Source organism: Paroedura picta, chromosome 1 (assembly GCF_049243985.1).
Source record: "Paroedura picta isolate Pp20150507F chromosome 1, Ppicta_v3.0, whole genome shotgun sequence".
Taxonomy (NCBI): Eukaryota; Metazoa; Chordata; class Lepidosauria; order Squamata; family Gekkonidae; genus Paroedura; species Paroedura picta.
In genome coordinates, this window is record NC_135369.1 from 56,466,653 (window position 1) to 56,486,429 (window position 19,777).

Here is a 19,777-nt window from a genome sequence, read left to right on the forward strand (position 1 = left end):
AGAACTGCTCCCACAGGGCACCAGACAGCCTGAGGCCACCTACAGTTTTTCCCCTCCCAATTCAATATTTGTCTCACCTCCTCAGCAATGTACTTGAAGCTAACCTATGTCACGTAAAACAAAACCGTTTAGAACTTCTCATCCCACTCCTCCAGGTTGCTCACAGAACTCTGGAAGTTATTGTGTTTCACAGGGACCAGCAGCATATGGAGCTCAGTGAGTCTTCAAAGAGCAGCTGATCATGCACTGAGAAGTTTGTGAGCCTCACAAGATCACCATGGGAAAATGGCAGCTTGTCCAACCCACAGCTTGAAAAGCCAGCTCCTCTTGAAATTCAGACTCCAACCAAATCCTGTTTCATGTCTGGGAGGACATTTGAAATCTGAACCTGATTTTTTTCATCATCCCCAGCATCAACATCCACTAGATGCCAGAACACATTCCTGAAAGTAAACAGTCCCATCACCATTCTCTCACTTTGAATTTATATTTTAACATATTGATTGATTTTAATGTTCTATAGACAGAAAATACATTTGAGGAGGCTTAAGAACACTCATTGGGCACTGCTCCATTAATTAGGACTTAATTTTTCTGGTGAAGACAGAGTCAGAGACCTCATCTCAGAAATGGACATTGTATACTGGCTATGTCTACTGAACACACATCACTATAGACCATCCGCTGTACAGTAAGCTTCTTCCATGTATCGGAGGGGGTATTTTGGGTGCTAATAACAGTGCATGAGAAAATAAAATTGGTAAAATCATGTCAGAACTTCCCAATTCCTGTATGTGTAGTGAAAAAAAGACATATGTGATTTCTCCCTTCTACCAAAGTAGTGTTCACCTGGAAAATATCAGCCTTGAACAAAACAGTGAAAGTATCATACAGACATCAGTGTGCCTGTGAGCATAGTTTTGTATAATTTTATGAACATGTTTGAGATCAGTACATTCTTAAGTTGCTGAACCATCCGGTTCCTTATGCCAGCATAGGTTTCCTTGTGCAAAAGCAGGCTCAGTGCCAACGGGTTGAATAGCATGCATGGGGGGGAAAAAGTAAGGCTTATTCACTGGGGGGACTCAATTGTCCCTGGGAAGAGTATACATGTCTGCTATTACTATTCTAATTTTTACAAAGTGTTAGTATGCTGGGTGAAAACAAACACAGACTTTGGTTGTGAAAGTTCATGATGATTAGGGGAGACAATTTAGTTCAGAAAATGTAAGTTATTTATTAGTATAAAAACAAAATAGCACAATAAGATCAAGACAATATGCTCATTTCCATAGTACCTTCAAAAATTCACCTTCGAGATAAATGCATCAACTTATTTTTTGTTTGTGCTCAAGTGGGATAATAGCAAAGAATACATTCTGTGATGCTTGAATCTGTCTTAACATATTGATTGATTTTAATGTTCTATAGACAGAAAATACATTATCTTTTAAAATATTTTGAATGAGATCTCATAGTACTCAAATGCTGATTACAAAACAACACCTTTTAAAAAGTTACATTTCTTGTGTATGCATGTATGTGAGAGAAATACTTAAGAATACATCTATATACAGAGTGAAATGAAGAGCATGACTTTCATCCCAAGGTACCTGTATTACACTCCTACACAACTCATCTGTCCAGAGAGAGTAGTAAAAACATAAACGCTACCCCAGCAGTTCTCTTCCAACAGCATCTGTTAATTCACTCCATTTATAAAATACATATTGACAAAGACAACTGAACTGGGACCAGGGAGATTTGATTTGGTGTGAGAAAGTCAATTCAATGTGATTTTGTTAAAGGGCTCCTGCAGGCAAATAAAAAGAGTTTAAGTAATAAAGTACATAAAGAGATGTTTTATGAGCCAGCCCTGTTTGTGGCAGCCGCACAATGTTCTGCCATACAGAAGAAACTGGTGTAGGAGTAACTATGCTATTTCTACATTATTGTCTGCTGATACATTGAGGCCATTTCTGCATGAGGAAAATGTTCCTGGACATCCTTGGCATGTTGGTGGCATATATAGCTCCCTCCACATGATATGCCAACATCCCGAAGCTATCTAGTAGCTGGGTCACGATTTGGCCATAATTAACTCACAATTTGGGGAATCCAGAAAACTGGATTTGCCTCCTGCCCTGGCTCCCACTCTCCCCTCTCCATTTCCTGCTTTGAGTAATTAAAAAAATGACACAGTCTGTGTTGCAGCGGGACTGCAAACCTACATTTTCTTTAAAGTGTCCACCCCTAGTCTCAATCAAATGCCTAGTAGAAGAGCTCCCTTTTGCAAGCCCTGTGGAACTGTTTTAGCTCTGTCAGGGCCCTGATCTCCTCCGAGAGCCCATTCCACCAGATAGAGGCAAGGACAGAGAAAGCTCTGGCAGTACATCAGCCAAATGGTCAATTTCTCAGCTGAGTCCTATGACCAAGGGCCCTTTTGGGTCAAGTTCTTTCAGGACAACAGTACTGCCCTCCTTCATCCAGGTCTCGGGCATGACTTATGTTCTACAAAATAAGTCTGCAGAGTCAAAGTCTTATTGTTGAGACCTAGCTGCACATCATCAGTGTTAGAGCTGGGTTATTACCCTTAGCCTCACCACCTGCCTCTCTTGGAATGGAGTGAAAATCAAAGAGGGTAGAAGCATTTCTGTATCCCTGAACCCTTCTTACCATTTTCCTTCTCCCACCACCATACCTCCCCATAATTCTGCTAAAGTTGTGTATAGTGTTCTGTATGACAAACACTGCACAAGCAGCCACCCTCAGCCAAGCTCTCTTCCATCTCAGATGACTTTCCATAGACATGTTTTAATATATCCTGTCTTCCACTGAGAAAAGAGAGGCCTGGACCTAATACTCCTAGAAATGTATTAGAGAGGGCAGAGATCAGTGGGAAAAATTATCTGTGCATGCATATATTGTCTGGTTCAATTTGAGGTAATAGGACAGGAGCTTTGTGTAAGATCTTGGAAACCCAAAGCCAGCTGGATTGTGTACTAACAATTGCTGATCTTAGTGGACCAAGTATTCGGTAGTATTTGGCAGCTTCATATGAGAGATCTGCAAAAAGCATGTGAAGTTCCTCATATTGGAACTCATTTGCACAACTTCATTTCCCATGTACCTATAAAATGACAACTAAAATGATTGTCTGAATTCATCTTCAGTATTCAGATACTAATTCATACATCTAGGTGACACTGCAATAGGCAAAAAGGAACTAAAGACAAAAATATAACACTTTAAGCTCTGAAAATACAGAAGAAACTTATGAAACAATTTCTTAAATAAGAGCAGCTGCTTTTGTCATAGAACGTTCTTTTAAGCTCCATAAATGAACCCTATGTAGAATTAAGACACGTTTTCTTTTTATTCCTGTTCTTTAAATAATTCACATACTAGTCTTTCTATTTAAATAATAAATTATCCGTTCATCTTAATGTACTTTCCAAGGAGACATCATTGCTGTTCATGTTACCTATACAGAAGAAGTAGAACATTTGCTCCAAACTAGCCAGGGAGTCATTAACAATTTCTAAACATGGCGCCTGGTAACTAAATAGCATCTAAGTCCAGTTTAAACACCTAATTTAAGATATAGAGCCTGATTATCATAGCTAGTAAAAAATCATGTAACTTTAAGGCACAATCAAGTCAACAAGCTCTGTCCAGCTCTTCCGTTTATTTAGATAGTTAGCATTGGCATTTACAACCCTCAGGGCACACCTGAATAGGGTGGTGAACTCTGGGAAATTCTTGGAGATTTCAGGGTTATGTCAAGGGAGAGTGGAAACTGAGCAGGGTGTCATGTCCTTCAACTCCTCCCCTTCCTTCCACCGAAATTTCAATTTAAAGTTTAAATTTCTTGCCTCATACCACTACTTCCACATTCTTCTTTTGCTTTACAACATCACTTCTATATCCAAGTGCTCTCTGTGTCATACCAACCCTTTGACCCTGCTGTCATGTACCATTATGCTGTGTGTGGGGGAGTTTCAAAATCATCTTTAGGTATTTCTCAGTGTTAAGGAGATATATCTATGGAAGGAAGGCCACTAATAGTGGTATAAAATAAGAGAAACAGAGTATCCAACTTCTTTAACTACTCCCCCTCCTAAATTTAAGGGCAGGAGTCCCCATTGTAGCACCGATAGGTACAGGACTCACACCTTTCCTGGTGCCCCCATTAGATAAAATGAGTGGGGTAGGTTTTTGCCCAGTAGAGGTTCTGATTGACCACTGAAAATCTGTCTGTCTGTGAAGCTTAAAACAACAACAAAAAACCCCACTGCATTTGCAGCTGCTGCCATCACAGCACAAGGATCCTCACTGTGTGATTGAAGTTAAGCTGCGGTTAAGCAAAATCATATTTTTAAGCAATATATTCATTTAAAAAGGTGTGCTTTTAATCGAGCTTTTGCCTGAAATATTAAAGAGTTACCTATGTATCACCTCACTCCCTCCAACCAAGTACCAACCATTTTATGGATGCACCCAACATTATGCGTTAAAATTCCAAAAGCGCTTGTATGCTCAAAAAGATTGGTGGCCACTACTCTATGGCATATCATAGAGTCCACACCTTCAAAGCTGCCATATCATCAAGGGAAACTGAGGGCCATTCCGCACCAGGATCAATGTTGCAAATTGGTTTCGGAACGAAAAAACGCCATTTTAAATAGTGGAATTCGTCGTTATGCATACCTGCCTTTGTAGTGGAATCCAGTTGCGTTTCTATCGTTTCACACAGGTTTCTGGTCTCGGCAAAAATTGCTAGAAAGGAAGCGATATTTGCCGAGCTTTGTCCCGCCCCTGGCCATCAATCAAATGAGCAGCCAATGGGCGGCCGTTATCATGCTCCTGAAAAGCCCCTTTCCCTTTAAGGCAGGTTTTTAAAAAAACACACACACACACGTTGCAACGAATATGCATTGATTCGTTGCAATGGAGAGACCCATCTAGCTAGCAGGTGGCATGTGAGCTGCCATTTCATCGTTGCCACGCTCCCCCCGAGTGAAAAAAAAATCCCCCCCCCCGTGCACGGGCACGATTTTCGGCCGAAAATAAAGGGAAAAATAAAGGGAAAATAAACCAGCAAACGGGGCTGTGTGGTGCTTGGTGACTTAAAATAGCTCTAGGGAGGGACTGCAGCTGGGGAAGCCTCGCTGGGTGAATGAAGGCTCGCCGGTTCGTTGTTCTCCGCTCGCTCCGAGAAAAGAAAAATGGCGATCGCTTCGCCAGAAGATCAGAGGAGAGAGACAGGGGGAGGGACTTTGCTGAAACCGCAACAATGGTAATGCACAGAACTTTTCCACTAGTGTTCCAGATTGGTTGTAGGAGTGTAGCGCTTTCCAGAGGGTGAATCCACCTGAAAGCGCTACAACGAAGCGCTTTTTGTGGATCCGTTTCAGGAGTGTGGCAGATTGTGTACAACGTTGTGCATAACCGCATTTTTGTAGCAATTACAATTTGCCACACTCCTGCTACAAAGAATCTGTGCGGAATGGCCCTGATTGTTGTAGCCAGGACAGTTATAATTCTGGAATAACTCCAAGCCCCATTCTAAGGTTGGGAATCCCATTCCAGAGTCATGCTAGTTAACCAACCAGTTAATAAAGTTTATACTCTATTTGTCACCAGAATGACTTGAGGGATAACTTCCATGAACAAAATATAATGATGTTGGAAGAGGCTTTTATTAACATAATTTTCAATGGCTAGTCTGACAAATACTTTGAATATACAGCCTGGGCAAGGCATAAGAAGGTAAAGGTAAAGGAATTTGTGTCAGACTTTAAAAGCTGTTGATCAAGTTCTGCCTGCAATGAGGCAAATTATTATTTTATTATTTCCATGTTTTTGAATACTGCCTTTTGTTCAACAAACATATGGTTTCCCCTTCTCCTTATTTTACTATAGAATCATAGAGTTGGAAGGGATCTCCAGTGTCATCTATTCGAACCCCCTGTCTAATACAGGAAATTCACAACCACCTGCCCATTCACAGTGACCAATTCCATGCCCAGATGATGCCACCTCCCCCCCCCCCAAAAAAAACCCCCAGAATCCCTGGCCACTCTGGCCAGGAGGAAAGTGGCAATCAGCATTTCCCTGGGCATGCAAGAAAGGGCCACAAGAGCCAAGCACCAAAACAATCCCTTCCTGCCTACCCACTTACAATGTGCCTAAGTTCACAATATCAGCATTTCTGTTTGATAACTATCTAGCCTCTACTTAAAAATTGCCAAAGAAGGAGAATCCACCACCTCCCAAGGAAGCCTATTCCACTGAAGAACGCTCTGTCAGGAACTTCTTCCGGATGTTTGGCCAAAAGTTCTTTTGAATTAATTTAATCCCATTGGTTCTGGTCCAACTGTCTGGGGCAACAGAACACAACTCTGTTCCATCCTCTATGTGACAGCCATTCAAGTACTTGAAAATGGTCAAGCTCCCTCAACCTTTCCTCATATGTTTTGGTCTCCAAACCCTTCACCATTTTGTGCTGCCTTCCTCTAGACACACTCCAGTTTGTCTACATCCTTCTTCAATTATGGTAGCCAAACTGAACACAGTACTCTAAATGAAGTCTAACCAGAGCAGAGTAAAGCAGTACCATCACCGCATGTGATCTGGACATTATATTTTGATAAAGCATAAATTCCACTGCTGACTCATGTTCAGTGTATGGTTTACTAAGACACCTAGATCCTTTTAGTATATACTACTACCAAGACAAGTCTCCACCATTCTATAATGATATATTTGATTTTTCCTACATAAAGGCAGAACTTTACATTTATCTCTATTGAAATTCATTTTACCCCAGCTTTTCAGTCTGTCAAGATGATTCTGGATCCTGATTCTGTCTTTTACTGTGTTTGCTACCTCTCCCAATATAGTATCATCTATAGATCAGTCCTAGAGGAGATCAGCCCTGACTGCTCTTTAGAAGGCCAGATCCTGAAGATGAAACTCAAATACTTTGGCCACCTCATGAGAAGGAAGGACTCCCTGGAGAAGAGCCTAATGCTGGGAGCGATTGAGGGCAAAAGAAGAAGGGGACGACAGAGAATGAGGTGGCTGGATGGAGTCACTGAAGCAGTCACTGCAAACTTAAATGGACTCCAGGGAATGGTAGAGGACAGGAAGGCCCGGAGGATCATTGTCCATGCGGTCGCGATGGGTCGGACACGACTTTGCACCTAACAACAACAAGAACAACAAGAACAACAAGAACAAGAACAACAAGAACAACAAGAACAACAACAACATAGAGTTAATAAGCATTCCCTCTATTATTCTATGATTCTATTCCTTCATCCAAATGAGAGAGCCAGCTTGGTGTACTGGTTAGGAGTGCGGAATTCTAATCTGGCAAGCCGGGTTTGATTCCCAGCTCTTCCCCCACATGCAGCCAGCTGGGTGACCTTTGGCTTACCACACTGGCTGAGCCCTGATAAAGCTGTTCTAACCAAACAGTGATATCAGGGCTCTCTCAGCCTCATCTACCTCACAGGGTGTTTGTTGTGGGGAGAGGAAAGGGAAGGGGATTGTAAGCCACTTTGAGACTCCTTCGGGTAGAGAAAAGGAGCATATAAGAAACAACTCTTCTTCTTCCTCTTTGTCAAATCATTTATAAATATTTTGAACAACATATTCCTGCGGACAGATCCCTGGGGCACTCCACTTGTCTCTCCTCTCCAAGAGGATGAGGAGCCATTAACAACACCTTTTGGGTGCGATCTGTCACTCCTTAGAAAACATGTCAGTATATTAGGGTGGAGACCAGTAACTAACCCAAAATAAAGGGTCCTAAATAGGAGCGGATTGGCCATTTATTTTACTGAGGGAAATACAAGCCTGTGCCTGAGAAAGAGTGCTTGTACTCCAAAGCTCACACCTTGAATTAATCTTTGTTGGTCTTAGAGGTGCTACTGGACTCAGATTTTATTAACTAGCTATGGGTGATTCATCTCAAATAAGCCAAAAAGTACCTGAATCAATACTGATTAGGGCACTTTTCAGACTTATCAGAGCCAAATAAAAAATGTCTACAATTTAAATCAGCCAAATCACAGAAGCCCAGATCAATTTGAACTTGATATGGCTGATTCAATTCAGTATTGCCAAGGATCCGCCAAACAGCTGATTCTTTGTTCAGGCAAACAATGGGGAGCCCAGATATGGAAGGGTCTTGTTTTGACTTATGCCAGTGGCACCTGCATTCCTCCTTGCTGGCCCACTGTAGACCGATCACTGAAGAGGAGAATGGGTGCCACAGTATCCATAATCCTTCCTGCTTTCAGGGCTCCATTTTCTGGACTTCTCCCTGACCTCTAACATACATGGAGAAACAAGCATGCAGTTTCCCCAGGAGCTCTGCCAGGAGACAGGAGCTGCTTACTAAGGAGTCTTGCTGAGTCTCGCAAAGGAGGAAGAAGGCAGGGTGAGCTGCAGCTGGCCAAGACAACACTGAGACAGCCAGATGCCCAGGGAAGGGGGAGGGTGGGCCCTGAGGCAACAGGAGCAGTGAGAGGTGAACTGGCAGGTGAACATGAAGGACAGACAGCACTCCCAAATATGCAATGCCACCCAGTCAGGGGAAGCAGATAGAGAAAGGCAATGTCAAAGTGCAGGGAACAAAGCAAGCCAGGAGCAGCTGAAGGGGCTGAAAGGCAGAGCCAGGCTGTGGATGCCACTCCCTCATCAGCTGGAGGGAAGGAGGATGGTGGCTGACAGGCCTTAAGCCCTCTGGGAGAGAGAGTAAAAAAGGAGGCTCTAATGAGAGGTCAGGGGGAGAGACAAAGAACAGAGAGGGAGAGAGAAGGAAAGAGAAAAGGTGTCAGTACTGAAGGCTGGGTGGTAACTAGCAGAGGTTATGCCCTTTCTGAATCTTCCCAGAGCCCTCTGGCACCAAGGCCCAGCAGATGAAGGCAACACCCTCAACAGACACACAAGGACCTGACAAATTGGTGGCCCATACAGGGAGCTTAGAGTGTTCTCAGTGAACAGAGAGACTAGCACTGCTTGACTTTCACAATGGAAGCACTGGCTGATTCTGACCCACCAGGGCAAAGCTACAAATACCTCAGTCAGCTTGGCTGGTGGATGATTGAGCATTAGGCCCAGCTGCTGAAAGACCTGGCTCAAGGACAGCTGGAGGCTCTGGTAGCCATGGCCTAGGAATTCTGCCAAGCCATAGAAGTCCTGAAAGCCAAAGTAAGGCTCAGCTGGGGAGAAAGGTGGAGTATACATTTCTAAATTAGAGTTGCCAACTCCCTGTCAGTAAATGCCTGAGGAATTAGGGGATACAGTCTGGGGAGGGACTTTATTGGCCATACAGTCCACCTTCAAAAGTGGCCATTTCCCCCCAGGGGGACTGATTTCTGGTAACATTGTAATTCTAAGAAATTTCTAGCTACCACGTGGAGGTTGGCAACCCTGGTTTAAATGACTACATACCCACATCATTATAGCTTTCCCAATGTGACCACTGAATCATAATGATCTTCTCATGGAAAACTTGGTAACATATGAGTCAAGAATAGAAATGCTAATCCAAGTCTTTCTCAAAAGAGCAAGTGTGTTCTAATATCATAAAAGTCATAGAGAAATAAAAAAGATTTGCAGCACTCTGTTAATATTGAAGTCCACATTATTGGAAATCCAACATCTCTGGGGCCTAGGAATTCTGACTGAAAACTAGGACTGCTCCCACTCAGCCGTTTGCTGCCACAGCTCACCCACCCACCCTTGCACAGGATACTGTAGGATTAGCCAGTCACTGTTATAGGGTGAAGCAGGTATGGGGGGGGGGGGGTCAGTACCTTTTTTGACCTGCTTTATAAAGGCCTGGAAAGAGAAGAGTTTAGTTAAATAGCTTGTTCTTGGATGGGTTAGATTACAACTAGTTAACAGGAATCATTAACAAATATGCTGAGGCACTGGACATGATGGATACGTCTGAAACAGGCCATCACATGCCTTATGGTGGGATATACTGGGAAGGAGAATTGTGGGAGCCAAGCAGCAGTGTTCCCATCCTGGTAGGGGCCTGATAGAACATTATGGGAGGGGGATGAGACTTGGCACCTCTCAGTACATAGTGCATATGCAGGTGAAGATTCCAGAAGAAACACTGGCCAGAGTCTGCAGCCAATGTGGACCTGCTCATAAAAGGCAACTGTGGTTAGCTTATTTAAATAATGGATTAGGTATATCAGCCATTTAAATAAATAAAACTAGTTGAACCCATAAATTGTATAAGGGGGTGGGGATGCTGAGAAATATAGTTTGCACAAAGTTGCACGGAACCAATAGGAAACCTGTCTTCAAAATGCTCCAGCTTAGCAATACATATTTATTACATGCGTTGGAATACAGAAACAGATGAGGAGCCCAAAGACACCGCATCCTCAATGGTTCCACAGGCTAACATGGAAGTGAGAGAGAAGTGAACCTTTCAAAGTACAAGAGGGCTGCAGAAAACATCTCATAAGCCGTTAGAATAAGGCAGAATGGAGGTGGGTAACCTATTGTGGCCAGCATTAGCTGGAGGCTCCCATAGGCTCCTTAGATCAGTGGTCCCCAACCTGCGGGCCGCGGCCCGGTGCCGGGCCGTGAAGGCCATCGTGCCGGGCCGCGGCTCCCTCTCCCCGCCTCCCCCCGCAGTAAAAAACTTCCCAGGCCGCAAGCTTGTGGCCGGGGAAGCTTCTTACTGCGGGAAGGCGGGGAGAGGGAATCAGTGCCGGGAGAGGGAATCAGTGCCGGCCCTCGGGCGCGCCCCGATGCGCAGGCATGACCCGTGCGGGCGTGGCCCGATGAGCGGGCGTGGCCCGATGAGTGGGCGCGGTCCACGCGGGCACGGCCCGATGCCCTGCCGGTCCCCAGCCTCAGAAAGGTTGGTGACCACTGCCTTAGATCCTAGAGCAGAGGTTTTCAAACATTTTGAGCCTATGGTCACCATTGGATATTGGCTTTTCTGTACTTTAGCTTGTGACCATAGCCGTGGTTTAAGGCCATACGCGGTCTGGGCCCAGTATACCTCTCCACCTACACTCCTCAGAGAGCCCTGCGCTCAACTACATCCAACCTCCTGGTGGTCCCTGGCCCCAAGGAAGCCCACTTGACCTCAACCAAGGCCAGAGCTTTCTCCATTCTGGCCCCCACCTGGTGGAATGAGCTCCCAGAGGAGATCAGGGCCCTGACAGAACCTAAACAGTTCCACAGGGCCTGCAAAAGGAAGCTTGTCCGCCAGGCATTTGGTTGAGGTCGACCAAACCACTGCTTCCAGTTGGCTCTCAAGCTCCCCCCCCCCTCCACTCTACGACCAACATTAATCGGTTGCCCACAGGGTCCTGTAAGAGTTGAGCTGAGGCTCTTACAATTTCTATTTTATGTATCATTGTTATTATTATGTTAAATTATTATTGTTATAATATTACTGCTGTTACTGTTACCTATTACCATGTGTTAATTGTATCCTCCCTGTTTTCTGTAAACTGCCCTGAGCCCTCAGGGAGGGCAGTATATAAATACAATAAATAAATAATAAATAAACTAGTAGGAGGACTGGAATTGAGTAACAAACTAGGAGCTGATAGGAGGCAGTCTCAGACAGGAGAGCCATGTCCTATGACAGCCTTGCACCTTTCAAAGAGAGTCTCTGTGAAATTTAATAAGTCTGTTAAACCAGTGGCCCGCAACCTTTTCCTAGTTGCAGACCACTAGGAGGGGTGGGGGGAGAGGGTGCCTCGGGGCATCACTCATGCGCGGCAGCCCAGCACAAAAGCGCATGTGTGGAGCTGCCGTGCATGTGTGTTCACAGCCCCGGCAGGGCGCAAACGCGAATGCGTGACAGTTTCATGCATTCATTCATGCGCGGAGCTGCCATGCATGCACATTTGCGCTCCCAGTGGGGGCCCAAGCATGAATGCACGACAGCTCCACGCATTCGCGTTTGCGCCTGCCAGCGTGCCAGTGACCGCGCTTCCTCCCCTGCAGTGAGAACTTTGCCTGGATCATTCGCTTCGGTGACCGATTTGCTTGCGGCCTGGTGAGCTTCTCACTGCAAAGGGGGGCAGGGAGAGGGAGGCGCCTGGCAGCCTGGCAGTGGCCCGTGGCCCTGGGGTTGATGACCCCCATGTTAAACCACACCTCTAGGGTTCTCAGCACAAGCAGCACAAGGAGGGGGTGAAGTGTTTTCAGTCAGGTTGTCCCACAGCCCAAGCCTTTGTAAAAGAGCCATTCTGAATTCAAGGCTTCATCAGACAGCACCAATTTCCCCACCTCAGAACTGTGATAGCTTAAGAAAGGAAGGGGGGAGGGAGCACTTTTGGTCAGGCTGGCACACAGCCAAAGTCTTTCAGGGCCATTCTGAATCTAATACAACTTCCACCCAAGGAATATTTTGTGCCATAGCCTCCAAATTTTGCCAGCTTATTTGGGCCCCTCCAAATGACATTTCCACCTCCCAAGGTTGTTTTGTGATGCATCCATGTTTAAAGCACGATGTGGTAAATCCAGGAAAGTGTATTTACTACCCTCTATCATGCAAGCAAGAGGTGAGCAAGACTATATGGAGAGGGAAACATGCTGTAGTCTCTCAGGCAATGTCCCACCCACACTGCTTGCTCACCATTTCCTGCCCTGCAGTAGTTCAACCACCATCTTTATCTTCAGCAATCCTAAATAAGCACCACCATTTCGGGAATCTTGCTGCCCAAGCTGCCAAACCTCCATCTCTTCCGCTCCTCTCCCCCCCCCCCACCCTGCTGGCCCATCCACCTGCTACTTGGCCTCCTCCTCTCACCTTGGCCCTCTTCCTCCACAAGTATTTCTGAAGTATGGGTGTTGCCTCTCCCGCCCACACACACAAAGATGCTTCCCCATAAGGCCTTGCTTTCTCCACCCGGGGAACTTGAACGGCAGCCAGATAAGTGACCGTTTGATTTGCTCAAACAGCTCGGGTCATTTGCAGAGGAATTCCCTTTTGGGGAAAAAGAGGGGGGCGTGTGTGTTGCTGGCTGCCTGTCCTTTTGCCTGGGATGAGGAGCCAGGATGTGTGATTGGGGACAGAGGGAGCGCATGCATACTCCCCCGTGAGGCCTCACCGCCACCACTGCCACCTCCCCCCACCTTACAGGAAAGTGAGTGTGTGTGGGAGGAAGGCAGCAGCAGTGGCAGTAGCAGCAGCAGCAGTGGTGAGGCCTCACGGGTAAGTGTGTGTGTGCAGGGGAGGAGGTAGTGGTGTCAGCGGTGCTGGCACCCATAGTTCAGAAGTGCTCATGGAGGAAGAGGGACAAGGTAAGTGGGGAAGGCTGAGTCGCAGGCAGATGGAGAAACGGGGTGCAGTGGGGGGAAGGAGCAGAAGGGATGGGGGTTTGGCAGCTTCGACGGTGACACAGCCATGGTGGCAGTGGTTACTTAGGATGACTGGAGATAAAGATGGTGGTTGAAATACTGCAGGGGTGGGAATCTGCCTCCCTCGCCCTGCTGCATTTTGTGTGTGTGTGTGGGCTGTGTCTTGCATGGCAATGAGTATCCATTATAATCCATACACATTGCCATACATAAGTTTCAAAAAAATTGTTTTTAAATTCACGCTCAGAGAACTTTGAAGACACACAAATCTCTGCTCAGTTGCCTCCATTGAGGAGCGGTGACTAAAAGAGCACGCTGCTCTCTCTGGTGCCCTTTTCACCACCAGTCAGCAGGGGAAAAGGGGAGACATGGTGGCAGACTATGGCAGGAAGCAATGGTGGAATTTACTATCACATAATTTTGGGTAGGAGACATCACGTGATTTTGCCCCATGTGCAGAAGTGGTTTAAGACTATTAGATCTGCACCTTCAAGTAGTTCTTGCAGAGGGAGACACCTGACATGCAACTGGAGCCTTTCACGGGTTCAATTCATGCCTTTAGGGCAAACTAGTGACAAAAGGTGCAGGCAGGCCTATTCTGTGATTATTTATTTATTTATTTATTTATTTATTTATTTATTTATTTATTTATTTATTTATTTATTTATTTATTTATTTATTCCCCAAGCAGATAAGGCACAGAGAATGGACACTTATCAGTGTCCTTTTAAACTCACAGCTGGCAAAGTTGGCACAATCCTGAAGTGGCCCAAGTTGAGCCATAACAATAAAGTTAAAACCCAGAAACTTTTCTTGTTTCCATGTAGTTTTATACTTTGGTACAATGACAATTCATGCTTTAAAAAATCCATAAGAAAAATAGTATTCTCAGCCTTGCAAATGACATGAGGAGAAATCAGAGAACAATGAATTTCAATTAACCCAGTCCAAGATAAGCATTGGTCCCAAATAGTAAAACACAGAGCTTATTACAGACATATTTCAACAGTTTACCTGTTGCAGGTTTGTGGACTGTTCCTTTTTCTTCATCCCCACAGCAGATCAAGTCTTTGCTTACAATTTGCCCACCACAGCACTGGTGATTGAAGCCATCATGAAGTGATCTACCACAACATATTTGATTCCCTGATGTGGAGTAAGGAGTTCCCTGGCAGCAGGATTCCCCAATACCAACAGAGATCCAGCTTTGTTCTTTATTTGGGCAGCATACTTCTCCTGAGGATACAGACATAACATGGGGATTTTGTTGAAGAAGATATTATGTAGATTTCACAACCATTCTTGTATTGTTGGTAGTTGTAATAGAAAATTTATTATTATTATTTATATGGAGTATCAGTATAGATCTGTATAATATAGCATAACCAACAGATTCCCAATCTGGGATATTTGTAAACTAATGTTTGAATGTTGGCATGAGAAAGCAGATGATGAGAAAGCAAGGGGTGTATACATGTAAGCGTCTTTATGCATGTGAAGATTTCATTGTGGTTATAGATGGAAATGTCTACTTCCCTCCCTCTGAGCCAGAATTTCCCCTCCATTTTTCTCTTCCTTTCTCACTGAGCATCCCCTTTTATCAAGTTTCTTCTTCCCCAAAGATCTGCCCCACCATGTCACAATATGATATGTTGTTGCTGGCTCAACCCAGGAACCTGATATTACCCAAAGCTGGCAGTTTCCATGTAATTTGGAGGAATTAGCTTGGAGATGAAGCAAAAGAGGGGGTAACAGGAATCCCCATCTAGGTATATGTGGATTTCTCCCAATGAGAAACTCTTGAAAATAACCAGGCAAATGTTCAACTGGTATGGTTTTTATTAAAAAATAAATATGGGTATACACACATGATGAACACATACAAAAGCAAACTAGGAAAAGCAAGGTAGAACAAGGAAAGCTGTTTAGGGAAAGGGTGATCTTTACCAATCCTGAAGGGGTCTGCAAAAGTGACAAATTGAAGAGGGAAATGACCAGTGCTTTGAGAAGCAAGAGAAAGAAGGCATATAAACAGGTTGGGTTGTGCAAAGGATCCAAGAACACAGAGAGAGATGGGTCAAAACATATCTTGAGGAAGGACAAGGTCACTAGTTTAACTTAAACTACTGAAATGGCACACAAAGGTATTTTTAAAACCCAAAAATAACAAAATATTTCATTCAACATAGAGAGGGAAAAGTCAGGGGGAAATCTGGGGTAAAATGTCTGAGATAAATCAATAATCAACTCTGAGGTAAATCAGTATAGGGACAGATTAAAGTTCATATGGTTCAAGCAATTAAAAGTTTCTGATGCGGGTGAAGGAGGAGAGTGCAAAAGTTGGCTTGAAACTCAACATCAAGAAAACAAAGATCTGGCCCTCTCAATTCCTGGCAAATAGATGGGGAAGAAATGGAGATAGTGACAGATTTTATTTTCCTGGGCTCCAAGATCACTGCAGATGGGGACTGCGGCAAGGAAATTAAAAGACGCTTGCTCCTGGGAAGAAAAGCTATGGCAAATCTAGACAGCATCCTAAAAAGCAGAGACATCACTCTGCCAACAAAAGTGCATTTAGTCAAGGCTATGGTCTTCCCAGTTGCAATGTATGGCTGTGAAAGTTGGACCATAAGGAAGGTCGAGCGTCAAAGAATTGAGGCTTTTGAACTCTGCTGCTGGAGAAGACTCTTGCGAGTACCTTGGACTGCAAGGCGAACAAACCAGTCAGTCTCAGAGGAGATCAGCCCTGACTGCTCCTTAGAAGGCCAGATCCTGAAGATGAAAATCAAGTACTTTGGCCACCTCATGATAAGGAAGGACTCCCTGGAGAAGAGACTAATGCTGGGAGCGATTGAGGTCAAAAGAAGAAGGGGACGACAGAAAATGAGGTGGCTGAATGGAGTAATTGAAGCAGTAGCTGCAAACTTAAATGGAGTCGGGGAATGGTAGAGGACAGAAAAGCCTGGAGGATCATTGTCCATAGGGTCGCGATGGGTCGGATACGACTTCGCACCTAACAACAACAACAAGTTTTTCACACAATCTTAAAACGTTTAAGATGAGCAGCTTTGGTTTTGGTGTTTCTTAAACACTCTAGTTTATGTTCTTGAGCTTAATTGCCTCTTTTGGTTTCCAGAAGGAAGGGATATACTATCCAGTTCCAAAATTCCTTCACTAAAAACAGTACACTTTCTTGAGTTTTACTGACTCTTCAGTTTCAGAAGGCAGTCTTTAAACACACTAGACCTGGGATCACTCCATTCTGAGTCATATCTCTTTTATAATTGAGTAGGGAATTTCATCTCTCAGTAGAAGACCTATACCCAAATGTGAGTCTTTTTCACATGCAAATGGAAGTCTTCACTGACCTACCCACTCCTCCTGCCAGCAATCCAAGTACTCCATCTGTGTTCAACTACTATCAGTCAGGACTAAACACAAACACTGTCAGCACCCAACTCTTCAGGGTTTTACTAAGTTCACTTCAGCATTCAGCTCAGAAGTTTTTCTACTCAACTGATGATAACCAATCAAATTCCTTTTTAGCATTTTGTCATGCAATGCTCTCAGGTTAACCCTTTGCATGCTTACACTGCACATTTGAGCTTTTACTGTCTGTCACAACATGTGTGTCAAACTTTTAGCTAATGAAATACTAAGCATTATAAGGAAAAAACCCATGACGTGACCCTACCATATCAATGCCATAGTGAGGGTTTAAGACTTCAGAATCAATTGAACTTAACAAAATACTAAAAGCAGAGATAGAATCCATGATGGATGGAGACAGAAATCTTAAGGGGGTGAAGAAGACGTGAAAAGTGCACAAAGTGCACTTTGCTGTTGTGAGTCTACTGATGAATAAAAAACCTACTCATTAACAATAGTGAAGAGCAAAGAAGAGAAGCATTGCATGGATCTCTCCAGTCAGGAAGATAAACAGCATATTATGAGGAGAAGGAATATGAGAGCAATCCCCTTTCTGCTGATTTGAGGCTAGTCCAAAAGGCCAGCCTCCATGCTTACTCTTTCCTTCCTCACACAGTGTAGATATAAAGAGAAAGGACAGTATCTACTTAAAGTTGAACAAAATAGAGAAGGGAATATTAACATTAGGAAGGAATTTGAGGGATTATAAAGAAGAAAAGTTAAGCCTAACTGATCAAGGTTGTAAGTTATTGTTACAGAAAATAGTCCATGTAGCTTGTCCATAAATTGTTGTACAGTTGTCTTCTTCCATTCCAAACATAGGATTTTGCCTTGCAATATTGTAAAATCTCCTTTGACGTTTCCAGTTAGAGCATCTCAATACAGAGCAGCCAGCAAAGAGCTCTACTTGAATTTCTAGATTTTTAGAATCATTTGTTTTCTAGTGAATGTAGCTGTTCCAGGCTGATATTCAAATGGCATGAATTTAACCAGTAGGCTTTACTAGGCTCAGGAATCAGTTGGTATCAGATGTGATTGAAAGTTAAGTACAGTATTTGCTGGCATGTAAGACTAGATTTTCCCCTGAAAAACATGCCTCCAAGTGGGGGGGTTGTCCTATAGGCTGGGTGCACTTCAGTTGGGATAGACGTAGCTGCCCATAGTACTGTAATGTAATGTAACAAACTCTATATTTTGAGTGGAAATGTTGGGGGGTCGTCCTATACGCCCAGTCGTCTTATACGCCAGCAAATACGGTATCTATTAGCCTGTATATGCACTACTTTGCTTTCCAAAAATTAGTTTATTAAGCTCCTGAGTCCTCATCTATACCTCAAACCATGTTGCGATGTTTCTGAAGTTTAGAAAGGAGTTTGGAGACTCAACAATAGAACTTATAAAGAGGAAATTAACCTGTCCCCTCACTTCTATGTTCAATTTCATATGTAAGTCACCTTGCTGGGAGCTGGCTACAGTGTTCAGAGATGACATTCAAGAAAGAAGAGTGTTCACTTTCTCCAGAAAAACTCCAGGGAAAAAGAGAAGTGTGATGAACACTAACGTTATTTACTTTATTATACTTTGGAAATTCATCTCCCCATTTTTCCCTTGGGATTCATATCTGTATCTTCTGCTCTATGCTCTCAGATAACAGTGCTACTCCCTTCTTGTACTGTAAGCTTGATTGCAGCAGTAAACTACTCTAAGTACATCTGGCATCATCAAACTGGCCAAATATCATCCAGAAAACATGCATGCCAAGAGTGCCCTGTTTAAATATCTTTATCAAATAAAGTCAATAATAAATCCGAAAGACAAGAACACACCTTTAGAGTATGATATATAATCTGTTTAGATACTTAACCACATTTCTCTGCTCTCTTCAGAATCTAATTTCATGACTGAACAGAGGAAGGCCTTCAACGAGCATGTAAGTTACATCAATCGGAAATAATACAGATTCTTATTTTTTTATAAGAAGGACCATTAGACATAAGACACAAAGGATCAGTAACCTTCTCATTAACCTCTCAAAATGGGATCCATTCTAAACCAAGCTTGAAAATGTTTTCTCTCTGAAAACTACCATGCAGTCTTAACAGTTAATTGTTATCCTTATCAAAGAATGACCCACATTAACATTTAGCTTGAGGTTATTAGCATATTTATATATAAAAGAAAAAAGACAGAAGGTGACCAATAGTGTTCTTGTTGCTGCCCTTAAGGAAAAGGGGGGGGAGGGAGGGAAGCAGAAAGCACATACTTATAAAAATAAATAAGTTATCAAACAGTACATCAATATTCTCCAACTGAAGTTTTAAGATTGCTGATTAAATTTGAGCTTCTTTTAGAGACAAGATGGTTTGTGTTATTTTAGTTCTCTTTTCCTGTGTAAATAGCATTAGTTAACAGAGACTACTGGATGGGTCTAAAGATCACAGACAACCATCTTCCTTTAGTACATTGAGATTACTGAGAACAGCAAAAGACTCTCCTTTAGTTTTGTGGGACAGCATTTTTTTTCTTTTGGATGACATCATGGGCAGTATTCTACTATTGTGATATATGAATGACTTTTGAAGGCATTGTAATTTAGGATGTGCTGCATAGCTTGGCAGAAATTCAAAGTACTTCTGAGCACAGGGAATGTGTGCCAACCCATGGGTAATACAGTCAATTTAGCTCCTGACCTCACACTTGTCTGCATAGAGATATGTGTATCTTAAACAGCCAATGGAAAGCATTCTTTGGTATATTCATACCTACTCTCATTTTAAAATATATCCAAAAACCTAACTGCAAATAATATTTTAGACAGGTTTCCAAAGAAAACTAATTTTCTTCATATTGCAAATAACAAATAAGCCAGGGATTCCCAACCAGGGGTCTGTGGACCCCTCAGGGTCTGTGGGAGCTCTGGAGGGGGTCTGCAGCCTTCCCCCTCCCGCCTTAATGGACTTGGCCACGAGCTTACGAACTG

At 43.5% G+C, this 19,777-nt stretch overlaps 1 protein-coding gene across 1 annotated transcript in view; it reads right to left on the bottom strand.

The window, feature by feature from the left end:
- The window catches only part of USH2A (usherin), a 684,687-nt gene that overhangs the window by 154,191 nt on the left and 510,719 nt on the right, over positions 1–19,777 (bottom strand). Inside the window, exon 52 of the mRNA XM_077339259.1 lies at positions 14,383–14,604. Within this exon, the coding sequence (XP_077195374.1) occupies positions 14,383–14,604 (222 nt within the window). The remainder of the gene's footprint in view (positions 1–14,382; positions 14,605–19,777) is intronic.